Source organism: Stylophora pistillata, chromosome 6 (genome assembly GCF_964205215.1).
Source record: "Stylophora pistillata chromosome 6, jaStyPist1.2, whole genome shotgun sequence".
Lineage (NCBI taxonomy): Eukaryota > Metazoa > Cnidaria > Anthozoa > Scleractinia > Pocilloporidae > Stylophora > Stylophora pistillata.
This window is the reverse complement of record NC_142524.1, coordinates 27,848,858-27,864,678: the sequence shown is the minus strand read 5'-3', so window position 1 is coordinate 27,864,678 and position 15,821 is coordinate 27,848,858. Positions and strand designations below refer to the sequence as shown.

The 15,821-nt window shown below is 38.6% G+C and overlaps 2 protein-coding genes across 7 annotated transcripts in view; one reads left to right on the top strand and one right to left on the bottom strand.

Annotated features, from left to right (window-relative positions):
• Nucleotides 1-59: 59 nt before the first annotated feature.
• On the bottom strand, nucleotides 60-6,835 carry LOC111334942 (monocarboxylate transporter 3). Its single transcript, XM_022940752.2, has 6 exons — nucleotides 6,678-6,835; nucleotides 3,542-3,650; nucleotides 3,164-3,327; nucleotides 1,618-2,231; nucleotides 1,156-1,522; nucleotides 60-420 (listed from the first exon to the last, which is right to left on the bottom strand). The coding sequence occupies exons 2-6, from the start codon at nucleotides 3,550-3,552 to the stop codon at nucleotides 248-250; spliced, it is 1,329 nt and encodes a 442-aa protein (XP_022796487.2). The 5' UTR covers nucleotides 3,553-3,650; nucleotides 6,678-6,835; the 3' UTR covers nucleotides 60-247.
• Nucleotides 6,836-9,924: 3,089 nt separating this feature from the next.
• The window catches only part of LOC111334953 (monocarboxylate transporter 10), a 7,384-nt gene continuing 1,487 nt past the window's right edge, over nucleotides 9,925-15,821 (top strand). The window contains exons 1-5 of one of the 6 annotated variants that reach the window (XM_022940766.2): nucleotides 9,925-10,073; nucleotides 10,201-10,333; nucleotides 11,472-11,661; nucleotides 11,901-12,565; nucleotides 13,844-14,213. In XM_022940766.2, coding sequence (XP_022796501.2) covers nucleotides 11,484-11,661; nucleotides 11,901-12,565; nucleotides 13,844-14,213 — 1,213 coding nt within the window. In that variant the 5' untranslated portion in view covers nucleotides 9,925-10,073; nucleotides 10,201-10,333; nucleotides 11,472-11,483. The other 5 variants (XM_022940763.2, XM_022940767.2, XM_088724767.1 and 2 more) reach the window with 5 other exon arrangements.

Here is a 15,821-nt window from a genome sequence, read left to right as displayed (position 1 = left end):
ATAAATGTAAAAATGGTAACTGAGGGCAAAATTTGAATTTCTTTTGCATCAACTCAACACCCAGCTGGCATTTTTTTTATTCCTATTTACTCACTTCAGCATTACTCTCTAACTATTACATGGCTTGGACTGATTTCTGTTGGCATTTAACGTCTTCAATTCAGCAGTCATGTCAAACGAAGAATGATCATAGTGATGTAAAACAATCAGACCATCCAAATAGACAGTAGCTATGACGTATGAAATATCACGCCTCTCCTTGAAGGTTCTTGCTACCCTCTTCTTGTTCTGGTATGGACACAGCTTTTCCTCTCCTTTTGTCACACAACAACATAAAGGGAATGAATGATCCCGCCAGCGTGATACCTCCAGCAACTTGGAAAGGAAGGACATATGAGCCCAATTTGTCCGCTAATAGACCTAAAATATAAAAACAAAGGAATGAAATGAATGTGAAACAAAGATTCTGAGAGGATCCTAATCTCCGTACGAATTTTTGACAAACGGAAGTACAATTTCTTTTAGCGAGAGTTTTTTTCCCAAGTGGTTAAAAGTAGCTTTTAGAGCCTGGGTAACAGAAGCACCGACAGAATATGACGTATAAATCACAGGCTGAGGGCCTGGTGTTGATAATGCAAGTTAGCAAATAGGATGGCGTTGTGAAGTTACCTTGCCAATTCTCACTGAACAACTGCACTCCTAGACACTTTTTTTGGGAAAATTTTTGCCCCACCCCCCCGTCGCCCCCTAACCACCCTGCCCCTCTCTATTATGGTCTCTGGTATATCAAAGAAAAATCGGTAATATACGAACATGGAAACGGAGAAAGGGGCAGGTGAACACCATAACTGATCATGATTCTAAAATGGAGTCTAAGACTGTCGGTTCCAAAGGGCAAATATACAACTCATTTAAAACCAGACGAAAGATACTCAATATTCCGCGGGTGTAACTCACAACTTACAACTCGATTAGCTCGAGGGAAGTTGTACCCAAGCAATTCTTGATTTCTCTTTTGTTTATCCCCTGGGGTAAGCATGCATTGGCTCTGAACACTGTTCAGAGCTTAGAAGCGGTTATCGTAAAGGATACAGACTGACTGCGCTTTATTAACACTTTGAAGATGCAACTTGAGAACAAGGTTATTGCCTATACCCGCTAATGGAGGACCACTGGCCAAGAAAGCTGACGTCAGCATCATTTCCCAGCCGAGCACTGCGGGCGTCTTCAACGGACTGACTGTGAGAAGAATAAAACTCAAACTCGTGAAGAAGAATCCATCACTGAGACCATACACTATAATGTAGATAACCAAAGATGTGTAGGTTGTAGTAAGGGTAACGAGGATTGTGCTCAAACCAGCTACAAATTCTGCAGCCTGGAACGCGTAGAATGGGTTGATCTTTTCGTTGTTGCACAGGATGCCAGCCAGGAGTCGACCAATGGCGGAGCAAAGTCCGTAGTAGATAAACAGTTTTGAACCTTTCTCGGCCGAGATTCCCAGATCTTCTCCGTAGCGAATCTGGAGCGAAAGAAATGATAACAGGCTAATAAAGTAAAATTAAGTCTCGGTGACATGAAAGCGTTTTTGTTATTATTGTTAAGAATCAGACTTACTAAATGAATCTGCGGCACAAAATGGCCGAACTCTACCACGCATGCGGCTACTATTATAGCAACGACTGGAAGTTCTTTCCACACGGAGATATCAACCAGCTGTTTCTTTGGAGACACCTTCTTAATCGTGTTATCGTCTCCGATAGCTTCCTCTTTGCCTTGATTGTCGGTACCATCGTCATCACTCTCAACGTTGGGATCAAATGTCACAGCAAGACAACACAAGACGAACGCTACCCCCGCCATTATGCGATAAGTCGTTTGCCAGCTACCGGTAATTCTCACCAGGGCCTCTAAGGTGGGGCCCATAACAAGCACTCCTCCACCGTGCCCAGCTGTTAATACCCCTGTGGCTAATGACTGTCTCTTTTTAAAGTATTTTCCTATCACCACCAGTCCCGCAGAGAATGTGCAACTGGATCCCAAACCAAACAGAAGGCTGTAGGTAAAGAAGAGAACCATCATGTTCTCCACGAAAGAGCTGGTGATCAAGCTGACGACGCAGAATGCGCCTCCGATCAGAGTGGTGACACGGCAGCCAAATCGGGTGACCAGAGCAGAGGACAGGTGCCCAGTGAAGAAAGCCAAAGCGATACCTACAGAACCAAGCCACGCTGAAACGTCAAATAAAACGTCACATCTGTTACTTCTCCATTTTACTTTTTAATTTCAGGTGAAAGCTATGACTAAAATGAAGAAGTTGTATTGCTTAACCCTTTACACCCTCACATCAGTATGCATATTCTCCATACTGTTCTCTATACATTTCCTAAGGTGCTGACAAGGAGAATTTGTTTTTAACAACCAAAAACTTCTTTAGTCGGTGATCATTTCCTTTTTCTCCTGACCTTAATGTTTGTAAGGAGAAATTAGATTCTGGTCATTCTCAAGTGTTGAAGGGTTACATGATACGTAGATCTCTGGAGTGCCTTAGGTCTTTTTAGATAGTAAATGTGGCCTGATAGCAGCGCAGCTTGTGTACAGCAAATCTTACCACAGTGCCCTTAAGGCAGCAGAGTGGACTACAAGGGTTCCCCACGCGTGCCAAAATCAATTTCTTTTTCGCTGAATTTCTTTTTTTTTTAACTCGAGCAACGGACTTAGCCGAAAGGGAGAGACTACTCGAAGTCCAGCAGGGGAGAGCCGAGGAAGAACGAACCGGTAGGGCGCTGACTCTGTGCTATCAGGAATTAAATAACGCCTGGATAAGACTATCTGGACTATGAAAACACATGACATTGTATGCATCTAATACATTTTATAATCTAATTTTGATAAAATTACGTTGCTAAAAAACTTAAAAACAGAGTTATGACATGATCATTTTACTTCAAACAGCAGTGGCGGCCGTAGTAAACAAGTAGCGTCATAGCATTATTGAAGTTTTAAATTACGAAGCATGTACTGACTGGACGACTTAAATAACGCAAAAACTGTAGATGCACTCGACAGTGAGCAAAGGCGAACGTCGTCCCTAATAATTAGAGGTATGCGAGAGGTATAAGATTAAGAAATAGAGTGTATGTCGTTTGGAAAGTAACCTTACCTGTGGCTTCCCTGGATTCGTTAAAATAGTTCATGAACACAGGAAGGAAAATTCCAAAGCTGAAAAGGAAACCTAAAGACGCGACCCAGGTCATGGTGGCACAGGCACAGACAAGCCAAGACCACATTCCGTCCCGCTTCCTGGGCTCCCTGGACGAAAAAAAGCTGAAAAATGGCCATTATGACACCTAGGAAGTGTTTTGTTGGAGCGGAACTGAATTGTACAAACCTAGCTACTACTTGAGAATATGCACTCAGATGTTGAACAACAAAGCAATCAGAGTGATGTGGTAAACTCCCGAGTGGGTGAGAACAATAGTACATTAAGCGCTAAGCAGACAAATCTTTTGGTTAAGTTGATCATTAAAGTTTAACGAACCCACAAATCATAGATGCAGCTTAATAAAGCGGTGAAATTCAGGTCAATCAGGCCTGATTTCCAGAACACGGGGGATCCAGTGCAGGCCAGGTTTTTCAGTCGAAATAATCTAAAAGGAAGGGAAAACAGTATAAGACAAATCTAACACTTCGGCCGTGACAAAAACAAAAACGAATGATATAACAAAGAACAGCTCCTTTTTTATTATGTTAATCTGCGGACGAACTACCTAAAGTCATAAAGTGTAACAGGGGTCTGAAGCCTGCAGGACAGGGGTGACTTTTTTTCCGTTTTTTGGCGAACGAAGGCGACTGCACAGGGCAAGTGACGCGCGATAGGAGGAGCGGAAGAAAAGCGCAAATACGCCTGTTCATTTGCAGGCTGTTTACAGTGAAGAAATTAGTAAATGTAAAATTTCATTTTCTATCTATTTTATCAATTAAAACAGTGTTGGCTTGAGCGATATATTGAACTCGCTGGGTTTACTATATGCAAGAGGTAGAATGCTCCATTATCGTCGAACAAAAAGACTACCACTTCAACAATGAAAGCCGTTCAGTTCGTGATTAGGGAAGGTACGTTTTTTATTGGGAGGGGGGGTGGGCCAGGGTTTTTAAAAATTTTTTGCGAAAAAAGTTGTGGCCCTCCCACTTTCCAGATTGGATTAATGCATGACCCTTCATAAATGCCTAAACAAAAGGATCTGACCCTCCTCCCCCACCTCCACTAAGACAAAAATTACTGTAAGTGAAAATAACTGACTGGAAGTGTTGCTCACATAACCGTGTCTGCGCACAAAGCAGTTATTGCGTGGCGTTGCACGGTGAAAACTGAAAAATGGGCAAGGATGTGCGAGGAAAAAAAAGAGGGAAATGCGCTTGTGGAGAATGCGAGGATTTCATGAGGTCAGTGTTAGGCCCGGCCACAAGTTGCCGATGAATCCCAAAAAAGTTACCGTTAAAAGTGTCTAAAAGTTGCCATAAAGTTGCTTTTTTTTTCAAAAAGTTGCCGAAAAGTTGCTGAATTTCCAAAAAGTTGCCGAAAAGTTGCCAAAATTTTTCTGCTTTTCGTACCCTTTTTGGATGTTAAAGATTAAAAATTCGCACATAGCTTATCAAAACTTTATTTGTCAAAGTCCAATGATAATATCAGAGGTTCTTTCCATTTTCACTTGATCAACAAATAGTCACTGTAATTGTCCGCCATCTTGAAAAATGTGCAACGTGATACCGCTGACCCCGTGATAAGGCATCACAAAAATCAACCCATAGGGGGGGGGCCTAATTATTGTATTTTAGAATAAATTGAATAAATGTCTTCGAAAACTGACCAATGTGGCTCAAAACGTGAAGAAAGTGGCTTCAGAGAACCTCAAAAAGCCCAAAGTTTCCGAAAATTCTAAAAGTTGCAGAAAATCTCAAAAGTTGCCGAAAAGTTGCAGAGCAACTTGTGGCTAAGCCTATCAGATGGAGTAGCTCAAGTAACGAATCGTCACCGGACACTAATTTTATACCAGAGTCCCGCGCGGAAACATTACCGACGTCAAAATATGGACGAAAGCGGGCACAGGTCGAGAGACAATTTACGTTAGTTGGGGCAAGATAGTTTTTCGACATAATATTTCGACATCTGTTTCTAATGATATAGATTGATTTAGACTGGTAGCTTTGCTTGCATATATAAGTTTTAGGTTTCTGTACACTTCGTGTGTTTGGTAACAAATAATTAAAAGTCAACTAACCGACACGGAGTAGTTTTTTCCTTGCCCCCCAAAAAAAACTAAACTGTGAGCCTCCCCCGGCTGCGTATCAAACAAGTTTGATCCTCCCCAATTTTTAAAATATTTACTAATGACCCTCCCCTCCGAAGCCCCGGCCCATCCCCCCCCCTAATAAATAAACGTACCTTCCCTTAATAGTGATCCTATGCCTTGGCACAAACCCAGTTTCTTATCCCGTGTATTTAAAACCAAATAAGTTCAATAAAAGACAATTACAACGTTGAGAGAAATAACAATACACATGGAGAGGCAGAACATTTTTCGTTGCCAAAAGACTCCTTTTCCGGCCCGAGCTTAAAGTTCAAATTCCATCGATAGAAATCTGATAGTTGTGGCAAATCAGAAACAACATTTGGCTGAAAATAAAGTCTTCGAAATTCCTAAAAATCTATAAATGAAAAAAAAAGCGACAATTTTTCAACGAAAAAAGCTCAAAAACTGAACTCAACTCCATGAATGAGTATCCACATGTATTTTCACGACAATCTCAAGGTCAAGTTGAGAGGTCTTTGAATATGATTGGTTGATTGATGAGATCTAGTCGATTTAATTTTTTTGTATCAGTTCCACAAAGGAGAATACTTCGTCGCCGAATTGTTTTTTTATTTAACGTTTACTGAGCTTCAGCTTATCCTAAATTCATGGTGACGTCAGGTAGGGTATCAGCTGCATGGTATTTTCTTAACCCTTTGCGCAGATTCCCTATTTTAACAACACCTTCTACTCTTTGAAATATATTTTAAATTCAATCGTACACTAGCTGCATAAAAATAAGCTCAGGAAACTTGGTTTAATCTTTGCCAAGAGAATATAAACCGTCCTCTTCGAGTCATCTGTTCTTTACTCTTAATGACTCCAATCCCCCTTGATTTCCCTTGAAAGTCTGAGTTATCGGGGATTAAATTTAAATCACAACCAAGGTATTAAATGGCCTAATGGCCTGCATTATAAGAGAGCACTTCAAACCATTAATAGGTTGCATGACTGATCGAGAAAAATTTCTGGCATCGCAAGAAACAGTATTAAATGTAACAACCAAACAACAGAAATTAGATGGTCGGTCAGTTTCGAAAGAAACTATAGTGCTTTGTCGAAGGGCTAAAACTCGAGACACCAGCCTAAGAAACTCTTCAGTGTAGCCGTTAACTTGCATTATCACTCCTCGGTTGATAAAACCAAATTAAAAGAAATCAAAACGAAAGGGTCTTGCTAAAGGGTCACAGGGTTAGGAAAAAATAACTTCGATGAAATATTAAGATGCTAGCCGGTGAGAACATTAAAACAACAAGATAAAGCACTAGAAAGCCTGCTAGGGACGATTCAGTTTTATGAAAGAGAGAAAAACGTAACTCTTACCCACTCCTAAATTTGTTTGCACTTCGCTTGATTAAACTTGTATGTAAATTTTCTTTGTGTCTTGATCTGACATTGTTTATCAAACGACTGAGGAAACCCCGTGATTGATTAGCCGTCGGTATAACTCGGTAAGCCGAAAAATATTGAAAACTTCCTGTTTCCTTTTGTTTGGGGCTATTTTTTTTACCGATAAAAGAGAGCGCAAGTTCTTGTGGTTTAAAAAAAAAGCGATTGAATTTCCGGTTCCCTAACACTTCTTGTAAGAAAGTCACGTCCACCTTCGTTTCGACTCACGTGTTCAGGGCACTTATAATTCGCAAAAAAGAAACAACAACTTTGAGTTTAAATTTACCAAGCTATTAGCCAATATCTCGTATTTCACTCAATGCATTCTTTTGCCTCTGGCAGGTAGGATCTGTTGAAAAGCAACGATAAATCGCAAACACTACTAGGTTTATTTCTGAAAGAAATAAAACCAATATTGTCATGATGAACAAGGCGCTTACCAAATACTGAGGGGAAACTAAAGTATCAGTTCAGAGTATCAGTTCTTCATATCCGCTACTGGGAACGAGGTTTGCGAGCCCGCGGTCTTTTAATCATGTCTTGTTACTCAGATGCTGATGACATTAAATGAAATTCAAAACCACTTGTCTATGAATACAAAACTGTTTTTTTCATGAATTATAATAATAATAATAATAATAATAATAATAATAATAATAATCTTTAGACAGGGTGCGTTCTCACATAAAGTGGTTTTCAGAACGGCCCTGTATAAAATAAATTAATAAAGGAAAAACAAATACAAATTACAGACATTAGGAAAATATATAAATAAATCACAGTAACCATGAAAATGCCAAGGTCACGTTGATATATGATAAGTAGAATTGTGAATTATACACGCGCTGTGATTGCTTTTAAAATTACTTATGATCTATTAGAGTGCAGACGCCTAAGGCAGGGGTCGCACTAACATTTTTGGTGTTTGCATTGGACATAAAATCTGTCATCGCGTGCTTGTGACAAGTGCGACCCTTTTGTCGCGACCAGACACAACTATGTCCGAAGGACCTAAAGATAAAAAAAGCTTGCAACTAACGTTGCAACGTTGCTATCTATATATCGGCTTATCTTGCATCAGTTTGCTGTTTCACTCCATTTTTTTTTCTTAGTTGCGGGGTAGATGTACGCGATACAGAGATGACAATTGATGAAGCATTTGGTTCTTTGTCTGAATGTCATTGATCACTGACAAGCTTTATTGTCCCTAACCAGCAGAGGGATATACTTTTACTTTTACTTTTGAAACTTCAATTATTTTTAACCGGCACTGAGAGCACAATTTAATTTTGATTAAAAAACACGGCCAATAGACGTGTTTCTGATCCTCGTTTTATATCGAAGCTTCTTTCATGTTCTTAAAACGTTGCTCTTTTAATTAAGATTAACACTTCTCTCTTTTCAATGTAAGATTATTTTTTGTGTGTTGATCAAGCGTTTGACGTGAACAAAACTCCTCAAACTCTTTGGAATGACCCTGATTTTAAAAGATTACATGATCCTGCAAATAATGGCTTTGTCATTGGTTTAACTTTTCTTTTGGGTGAAATTAATTAATTCTGTTGGATAAAATCAATGAAATATTAGGCTCACTAAACCGAGCTGATAAAATGATAAGGGTTGTATAATATTTATGTATTATTTTAACTAATATTTTGAATGATTATTGTTATTATTTTATATTAATCACACCCACGACTTTTACCCACACCCACGACCCACGACTTGTACCCAGGACCCACGACCATTAGTCAAACTCGTCGACGTCGGTTTAAGGCGGCAAGAGCCAACATTTGCCGCTGGCGAATGTTGTACGATGCGTACAAGCCAATAAGAACTTGTACATTGAACAAATTAAACAGAGATTGAAGAAATGTCGCTAATACAACTAGCACCAGCTTCATGTCTACAAAATTATATTTGACGCTCTTTTCACGCGTGAAGTATTAAGAGTTGACAGTGACACTCTCAGCTGCCCCTCGTGAGCTACTTTTGGTCTTATCACATGCGTTTTGAAGTCATGTATGTAGTACTGAACAGACGCATAGCGACATGGAATCTATTTGTTAAATTGTTAATGTTTCAAGAAAGAATGCTCGTGGGAATCGGGAATTCTTTTTCAGTTTTCATCATAAAAATTTATGGATAATCCTCATTCAGCCTGATCAGTTTCAATAAACACGCTAAAAGCTGATCACTAAAACGTTTCGCTGTGGTTGACCTGGCGAACTCCAGCTCCCAGCACCCCGCGTAAACGTGACGGTGTCAATGATCGGCTTTATTTACTTCACAGTCGTAGATGACGCCATAAATGACCTTTGAGATCTGATGTATCTCACATAATCTCAGTTGAATAACGTGGTTCGCTGAAACTAATATTATGAGAGTGTATGTAACCACCCTTGGCGTTTGCCACCTTTAGGTGTTTTTTTAGAAAGCGATCAAATCCTGCCCACATTCAAGATATAAATCCAACCTATTTCTTATCTCTTGTCGTTCATGGTATCATCATCTTCAAATTAAACTCCTAATATAAGTGCTGATGTTTAGATTATTCAAACGATCGTTAGGTCAGTGATTAAACAAAAACTGCAGCCGAATCTTATGTTAGCTAGAGAAAAGAAAGCTTCAACGACAGTTTTCTGTATTAGGTGGGATCGAAAACTTAGTTATTTAAAATGTATCTGCATGATCTCACTGAGCATGGCCTAGAAAGGGGAATTTTGCGCTCTAATAGCAAGCAGTAAAAGATTTGTTCGTTCAGGTTGGCCAAGAGAAATACAGGTTTCAGGTAGGGCTGAGCAGAAAAGAGTTACTTTAGTGCAAAAAGGCAACAAATAGTTTAGTCGGGCTTTAAACTTTTTGCAGCATAAACTGGAAGAAAAAAACAGCCAGAAAATTGTTACATGTTAGTTGGATCGAACGCGGTTGTTTCGAAAAAAGCACGGTTTAAGTGCATTATGTTTACACACCTCTGCAAAGTTATTTTAAAGCCAAGACAAAATGTTTTCATTGATGTCATATATAGATAATCACATAACTATTATTGTGCAATTTGGAATAAATAGTGTTGTGACGTCTTCGGGAATAATAATGATTCATCGGCGGGGAATGGGCAGGCCATGATTTTTAGTACAGAGGGAGGCTGGGGACACAGAGAAATTCCTAGGGGGGTGGCGGTAGGGGTGGGCGAGTAGAATATTGCAATCTGATCTAAGATGCTAAGTCATCGAAAGCCGAGGTTATTTTTTTTTAAGAACCTTGCTCTGCAGGATACAAATCTGCAGATGAGATGGAGTCGATATCACTGGCAGCTCATTATCAGTTAAGGTAAAATAGTACAGGTAACTATCTGCAAGACTTGAATCATATTACCCAAGTCACGATCGTGAGCTGGCATTATTGCATCATACGGCTTGCTTCTCTTAATAAATTTTCCCTCATGATCCTGTCAAAGGTATTGTGCTTACGAGAATATAGCAGACTGAGAAAAAAAAAGTGACAATCTAAGCTCAGTGACGTAGCTCATATACGGCCTCAGGAAAGAGGGTTGACAGCACCGCTTGCAAATTATTCATCGATCCATAGTGGTACGTAGACGTTTAAATTCTCAAGATTATAAATTTCAGCTGAGGTGTCTTAAGTTATCACTCGAGTTTGATTTTATATTCGGTAAATTGTATTTTGCAAAAGCCATGAAAAGCGATAACGAAGGTCGCGGTTAAAAGCGATGACTCAAAAGGACCTCATTAAATATTCTATAGAAAACATATTTTTATGTTTTCTTTGATTTATATTTTTTTGGATTTTCACTACAAATATGTTTTCTAGAATATTTAATGAGGTCCTATTGAGTCATCCCTTTTAGCCGCCACCGATAACGAAGACCTCATAAACTAATTAAATTAAAATTGAGTGAGCGACTGTAACAGGCTGAAACAGTCACCAGTCCTTCCACTCCATTAGCTAACTTGACTTGGGTAGAGGAAACACCTGATGGAAAGCTTTTGAAATAAGCTGAACATTCAAGATATCATATCGCCTATGATTGAACAAGATGTAAATCACCAGGAATTCCATGAGAACAGGATCCCTCAACCAGTACTTCTGAGTTCTGAATATTTTAAAAACCAAACATATTTTAAATTTATAACCAATATTAGTTATGGCAGCATTACATTGGTAGTCTTGGGAAAGAGAGTAAAGATATTTACCTTATTTTCTTGAATAAGCACCGGGGCACCTATTAAAAATTTTGGCTAAAAGGAGGGGGCACTTGTTGGATGGAGGTCGCTTAATTGAGGAGGGGGGGGGGGTCTTATTAAGATAGCACAGCAGTGGGCAAATATTAAAAGAACAGATAATGCACTTAAAGAAACTATGCAACCACATAAGGATAGAAATAACTGGAACTGGAAAGAAACTATTTTTCTGTACTGATTCTGCTGCAGTCAAAGCCCAAGAAGTTATAAAAAAGGTGGCAGTAGAAACAGGCCGGGTTTCCTTGTATTCCTACTAGTTAAGAAAATGAGGGAGTCAGAAAGGGAGGTGCTTATTCGACATGGGCACTTGTTTGACACTATGGCCCTAGGGGTGGGAGCTTTTTTGGGGGATGTTGCCAGATATAGCAAGAACTGTGCTCACTTGAGGAAATATGGTAAGAGTCAGGCATATGAGGAAAGGTTTTTTTTTTTCTAATTTTGATGCTTTTTTTTTTCTCAATTATAGGTACATTAGGTAATGTTTAGCATATATAATTGTTGTGTCAAAGCAAGGCACCAGCAGGATTCAAAATGGTCCTTTGTTGTTTGTGTCTGTGCAATTGTCACTCAAGTGATGGTTTTGGGAATAATGCGTAGCTTTGGTGTGCTTTTTCCCGTACTGATGGCAGAGTTTGAAACAAGTAGAGAAAAAACAGGCAAGTGGGTCACTTTGAACACAGTATAGGTATGATCTTTCTCACTGTTTTGAATACAATGGCTTGTTAAAGCAGCAGCTCTTATATTCAGAGATATTTCTTAGTGGTCTCAGCATTTAGAATTCTATGGAAGTTAAAGTATTTAGAAAAAGAAGGGACAGAGATCTAATGGGATGGAGCAAACCAAATTTATTAAAAACATTTCTGGATAATTATCACTGGATCATTATTTCTTACAGCTTGGATAGGTTCCCTTTGCATATCACTGGCACTATTCGCTGCTCCCTTTGTTGGACGACTCTCTGAGAAGTTTAGTTGTCGTTGTTTGATCATGACTGGAGCACTTCTGTTTGTAACAGGACTTATGGCAACGTCATTTATTAACAACATCGCCATCATGTTCATCACTTACAGTATTCTTACGGGACTAGGAGCATGTTTCTGTCGTACTTCATGTTTTCTAATAGCAGCTAAGTACTTCAACAAGAGGCGATCTTTTGCGACAGGGATGATAACCATGGGGTCCAGTTTAGGACTGTTTGTATGGGGCCCTATAACACAGGTTCTACTTGATTCATTTGGCTGGAGAAACACATTTAGAGTGATGGCAGCCACATGTACCCTCATTTTTCTCTGTGCCATGACTTTTAATCCCAATGTCGAGGAGAAAGACTCAGTTCCAGAAGGTGCTGCTGAGAAGCAAAACATAGGAGAGAGTGATGACAACGATGTTGAAAATGATGACAACAATGTTGAGAATGATGACTGTAGCAAAGACTTTGAAGCTAGAGAGGAGAAAATGAAGATTCTTGATTTTTCAATATGGCGGATGCCCCAGTACTGTATACTTGTTTCTTCCTTCTCACTGATGTATTTGTCTCGCTTTATACCTGTTGTTCATCTAGTAAGTGATTTTATTAAAAACTGGATCATTGGATAATGCAATTCAATACTTTTTATTGGCTCAGCCATTATGGTATATGTGCCAATATACCATAATCTAATTTCTGTACATTGTTAAATCCGGTTTCTTCTCACAAAAAAAAGTCGAGAAGATCTGTCTAATATCTTGGGGGCGTTTTTTTTAAAAAAACAATTATTCCACTCTCGCTTGTTGGATATGAGATGATTATAGCCAACTCGGCACTACGCGCCTCGTTGGCTATCTATCATCTCATATCCAATGCGCGCTGGTGGAATAATTGTTAAATACAGCCCTGGGAGTGACCAGTATTTGTTATTTCTCCCTTCAATATCAGTCCAGAAATTTCACACATTAATGTCACAAGAATAAAGTTAATGATTATACAAACAAAGAAATTACTAGGCTTGTGATTGTTAAACAAATTCTCCTTGTCAGCACCTCAGGAAATGTATAGAGAACAGTATGGAGAATATTTATATTGATGTCAGGGTGTAAAGTGTTACAAGGAGACTCAACCCTTTTAGCTCTAAATATCGATTTAATTTCCGCACTGTATTCCATACATTAACTTCTTTTAATTTTAGAACTGAGAATTTGGTTTGAAATTAAACAACATCCCCCAGATGAGGAATTTTTTCACTTTTCATCACCTTTCTGCCTGAAACTCTTTTGGTATTGTAAGGTGAAATTAATGTTTGGTTGCATGTGGGGTAAATTTAATTTTAATTTGATAATAAGTTCTTATATAGCGCATTAAAATTGAACTCTATGCGCTTTACAATTACAATTAACAAAATTTCAATAAAAATCCTATACATGTAATTTTCGCTACTCTATTTAAACTAATGAATTATTACGTGTTATACATATATTTGACAACGTATGATATCACAGGGATTATCACAGGGTACCTTCTTAATTCAGGGTAGAGGTAAACTGTTCAACAGTACTTCATTGGCTGTGATCAGCAAGATTTTGAATTAGCTTGTTCAGGAGGTACTTAAGCTTCAAGAGATACTTAAACTTCAAGAGTCTTACTGAGCCAATAGTGACCAATCTGTGTGTACACAAATACCAGACTTGAGACACTCAGTGATGGACAAAGGGACAAATCTTAATTGACTCTGATACTGACTTCCACCCATGTTTATACAAAAAAAAGTCAGTCACTGCATGCTTCCAATAACTTTAACAGTTCCTCAACTGGATGGTTAGACTTAATTCACACTTATAAACAGATGTCTTCTTTATTTTCAGGCTAAGTACAGTGAGGAACTGAACATTTCAGCGGATCAAGCCTCGTTCTTGTACATGTTCCTTGGAATCTCAGGAGGCATGTCTGCATTCCTGATTGGCAGATTGTGTGACGTCAAATGGATCAATATTCGTTATGTAAATCGTCTTGGAATTTTGGGTTGTGGAATAGCTACACTGCTGCTACCTCTTGCTAAAAACTATATTTCTGTTGCATTCTATTCTGTTGTGTTTGGGTTTGCAGATGGATCCTTCATCACAACACAAAATGTAATTCTCTTGAATATTGTTGGGCCCAAGAGACGTGCTGCTGCATTTGGGTTTGGGTGTATGTTGTGTTCTTTGGCCTTAGCTGCAGGTCCGCCCTTGGCAGGTGAGAACTCAGTTAAATTTAACTCTTGTAAGTCATATCAAGATAACACACACTTGCTGATAAGCTTATTTTTCTCATCACCTGTTTGCAAGATAACGTATTGGAATCACAAGGAGAAGTTACATGTAGATCACTTTTGGGAGTTAAAGATTTAACAGTTTCTCTTTGTGGTGGACTCAGGTTCTTATCCACCAATATTGCAATCTCTGACAGAGATTCATTTTGGTTTGAGTATAAATTATAACAGGCAAGAACCATTAAAAAATTGGTTTATATCTGTCAATAAACCAAAAAATTGTCAGAGAAAGTAAAATCTTGGTCGGTGATTTTGTGTCTATGGTGCCATGGAGCAGTATATTGCTTGCCTCCAAATTAGCCAATCAGTATGCACAAAAAGCACCATACACCCGTTTGGTAAGAACTGACTATATTTAACCAGATGAGGTCACAATCAATATGGTAAAAGAGAGAAAAAGAACAAAAAAGTTAAGGAATGATAGCCTTTAATCCTGTGGTTTTGTGGACAAAGTTGATTGAAGCTCTCTTCACTAATTCCTCGCTTAAGGTTGCTGAACACAGTTTTCGCGCATGCTTTTGCTGATGTAATTCAGCACACACACAAGGATTGCAAAAGACAAACATGCCGTCAATAGAGCAGTCATTTAATTTACTTAACGCATACCCGCACTATCTCAGTGCTATTTTTTTCTCAATACGTAGTTGGCGCGGTGTATTGATAGTATTCATCTTTTACTACAAAGACATGTTAGAAAAGTTAACGATGCAAAGACCTCAGCAACTCTCAGCTTTTTCGTCTTACCAAAGAACCCAGTTAAGTGCAGCGTATGCGTAGTAAGTCAAAAAATTGTGATTGAATGGAAAATTGGTTTCTCAGAAATATGCCTAGTTCTTGAGAACCACTCATTAGAATTTCACAAAACTTGGCACGAAAATACTTTAGGAAATAAGTAAATGGAGTATTGAAAAAAAAATGATTTTTAACAAAGGAAATTCTAGATAATCGACTGAGTCTTCAACAAGAGACAATGAAAGATCTCTCTGTTAAATTATTCGCAAAATGGTGTTAGCTTGTGAGTATCGTTACAAGCTCGTTGCATGCAAATTTTAAAGAAAGTCTAATGACTGGATTTTCTGAATATAGACAGAACCGATTTTAAAGGCCAGTTTATATTTATTCATGTTGCCATAGCAACGGCACAGACGTCACCTTAACTATTGAAAAAAAAACGTTTGTGTTAACTTGCTTGCTGCCAGTTTTGGTGACCAAGAGATCAAGGGTTTTAGAGAAAATGGCGAAAGAAACACAGGTATCAAAAACTGTGTTCAACAGAAAAATTTCCTTTTGATGTGGCTACAGTGAAAATCTTAGTCTTGAAAACTCTCATACTGACAAGATGATCCATTCAGGGATGGAGCAGTGATATAACCACAGGCCTCCCACCCCTGTGCTGGCACCAATTCATCAAATGGACCTGATTAAACATTAATTAGCAGGCATTAACTTTGTTGTTGTGTAATCATTGTATACAGGGCTTTTTCTATTGACCTATTTCAAAAAATATATACTTAGGCAAGCAAGCAGTATCT

What these genes read in the sequence shown, in the direction of transcription:
- LOC111334942 (XM_022940752.2), bottom strand. An exon ending in CGAATCCAGGGAAGCCACAG is followed by an intron (nt 2,232 to 3,163) that starts GTAAGGTTACTT and finishes TTGACGTTTCAG; the next exon opens with CGTGGCTTGGTTCTGTAGGT. An exon ending in CAGTGGTCCTCCATTAGCGG is followed by an intron (nt 421 to 1,155) that starts GTATAGGCAATA and finishes TTTATATTTTAG; the next exon opens with GTCTATTAGCGGACAAATTG.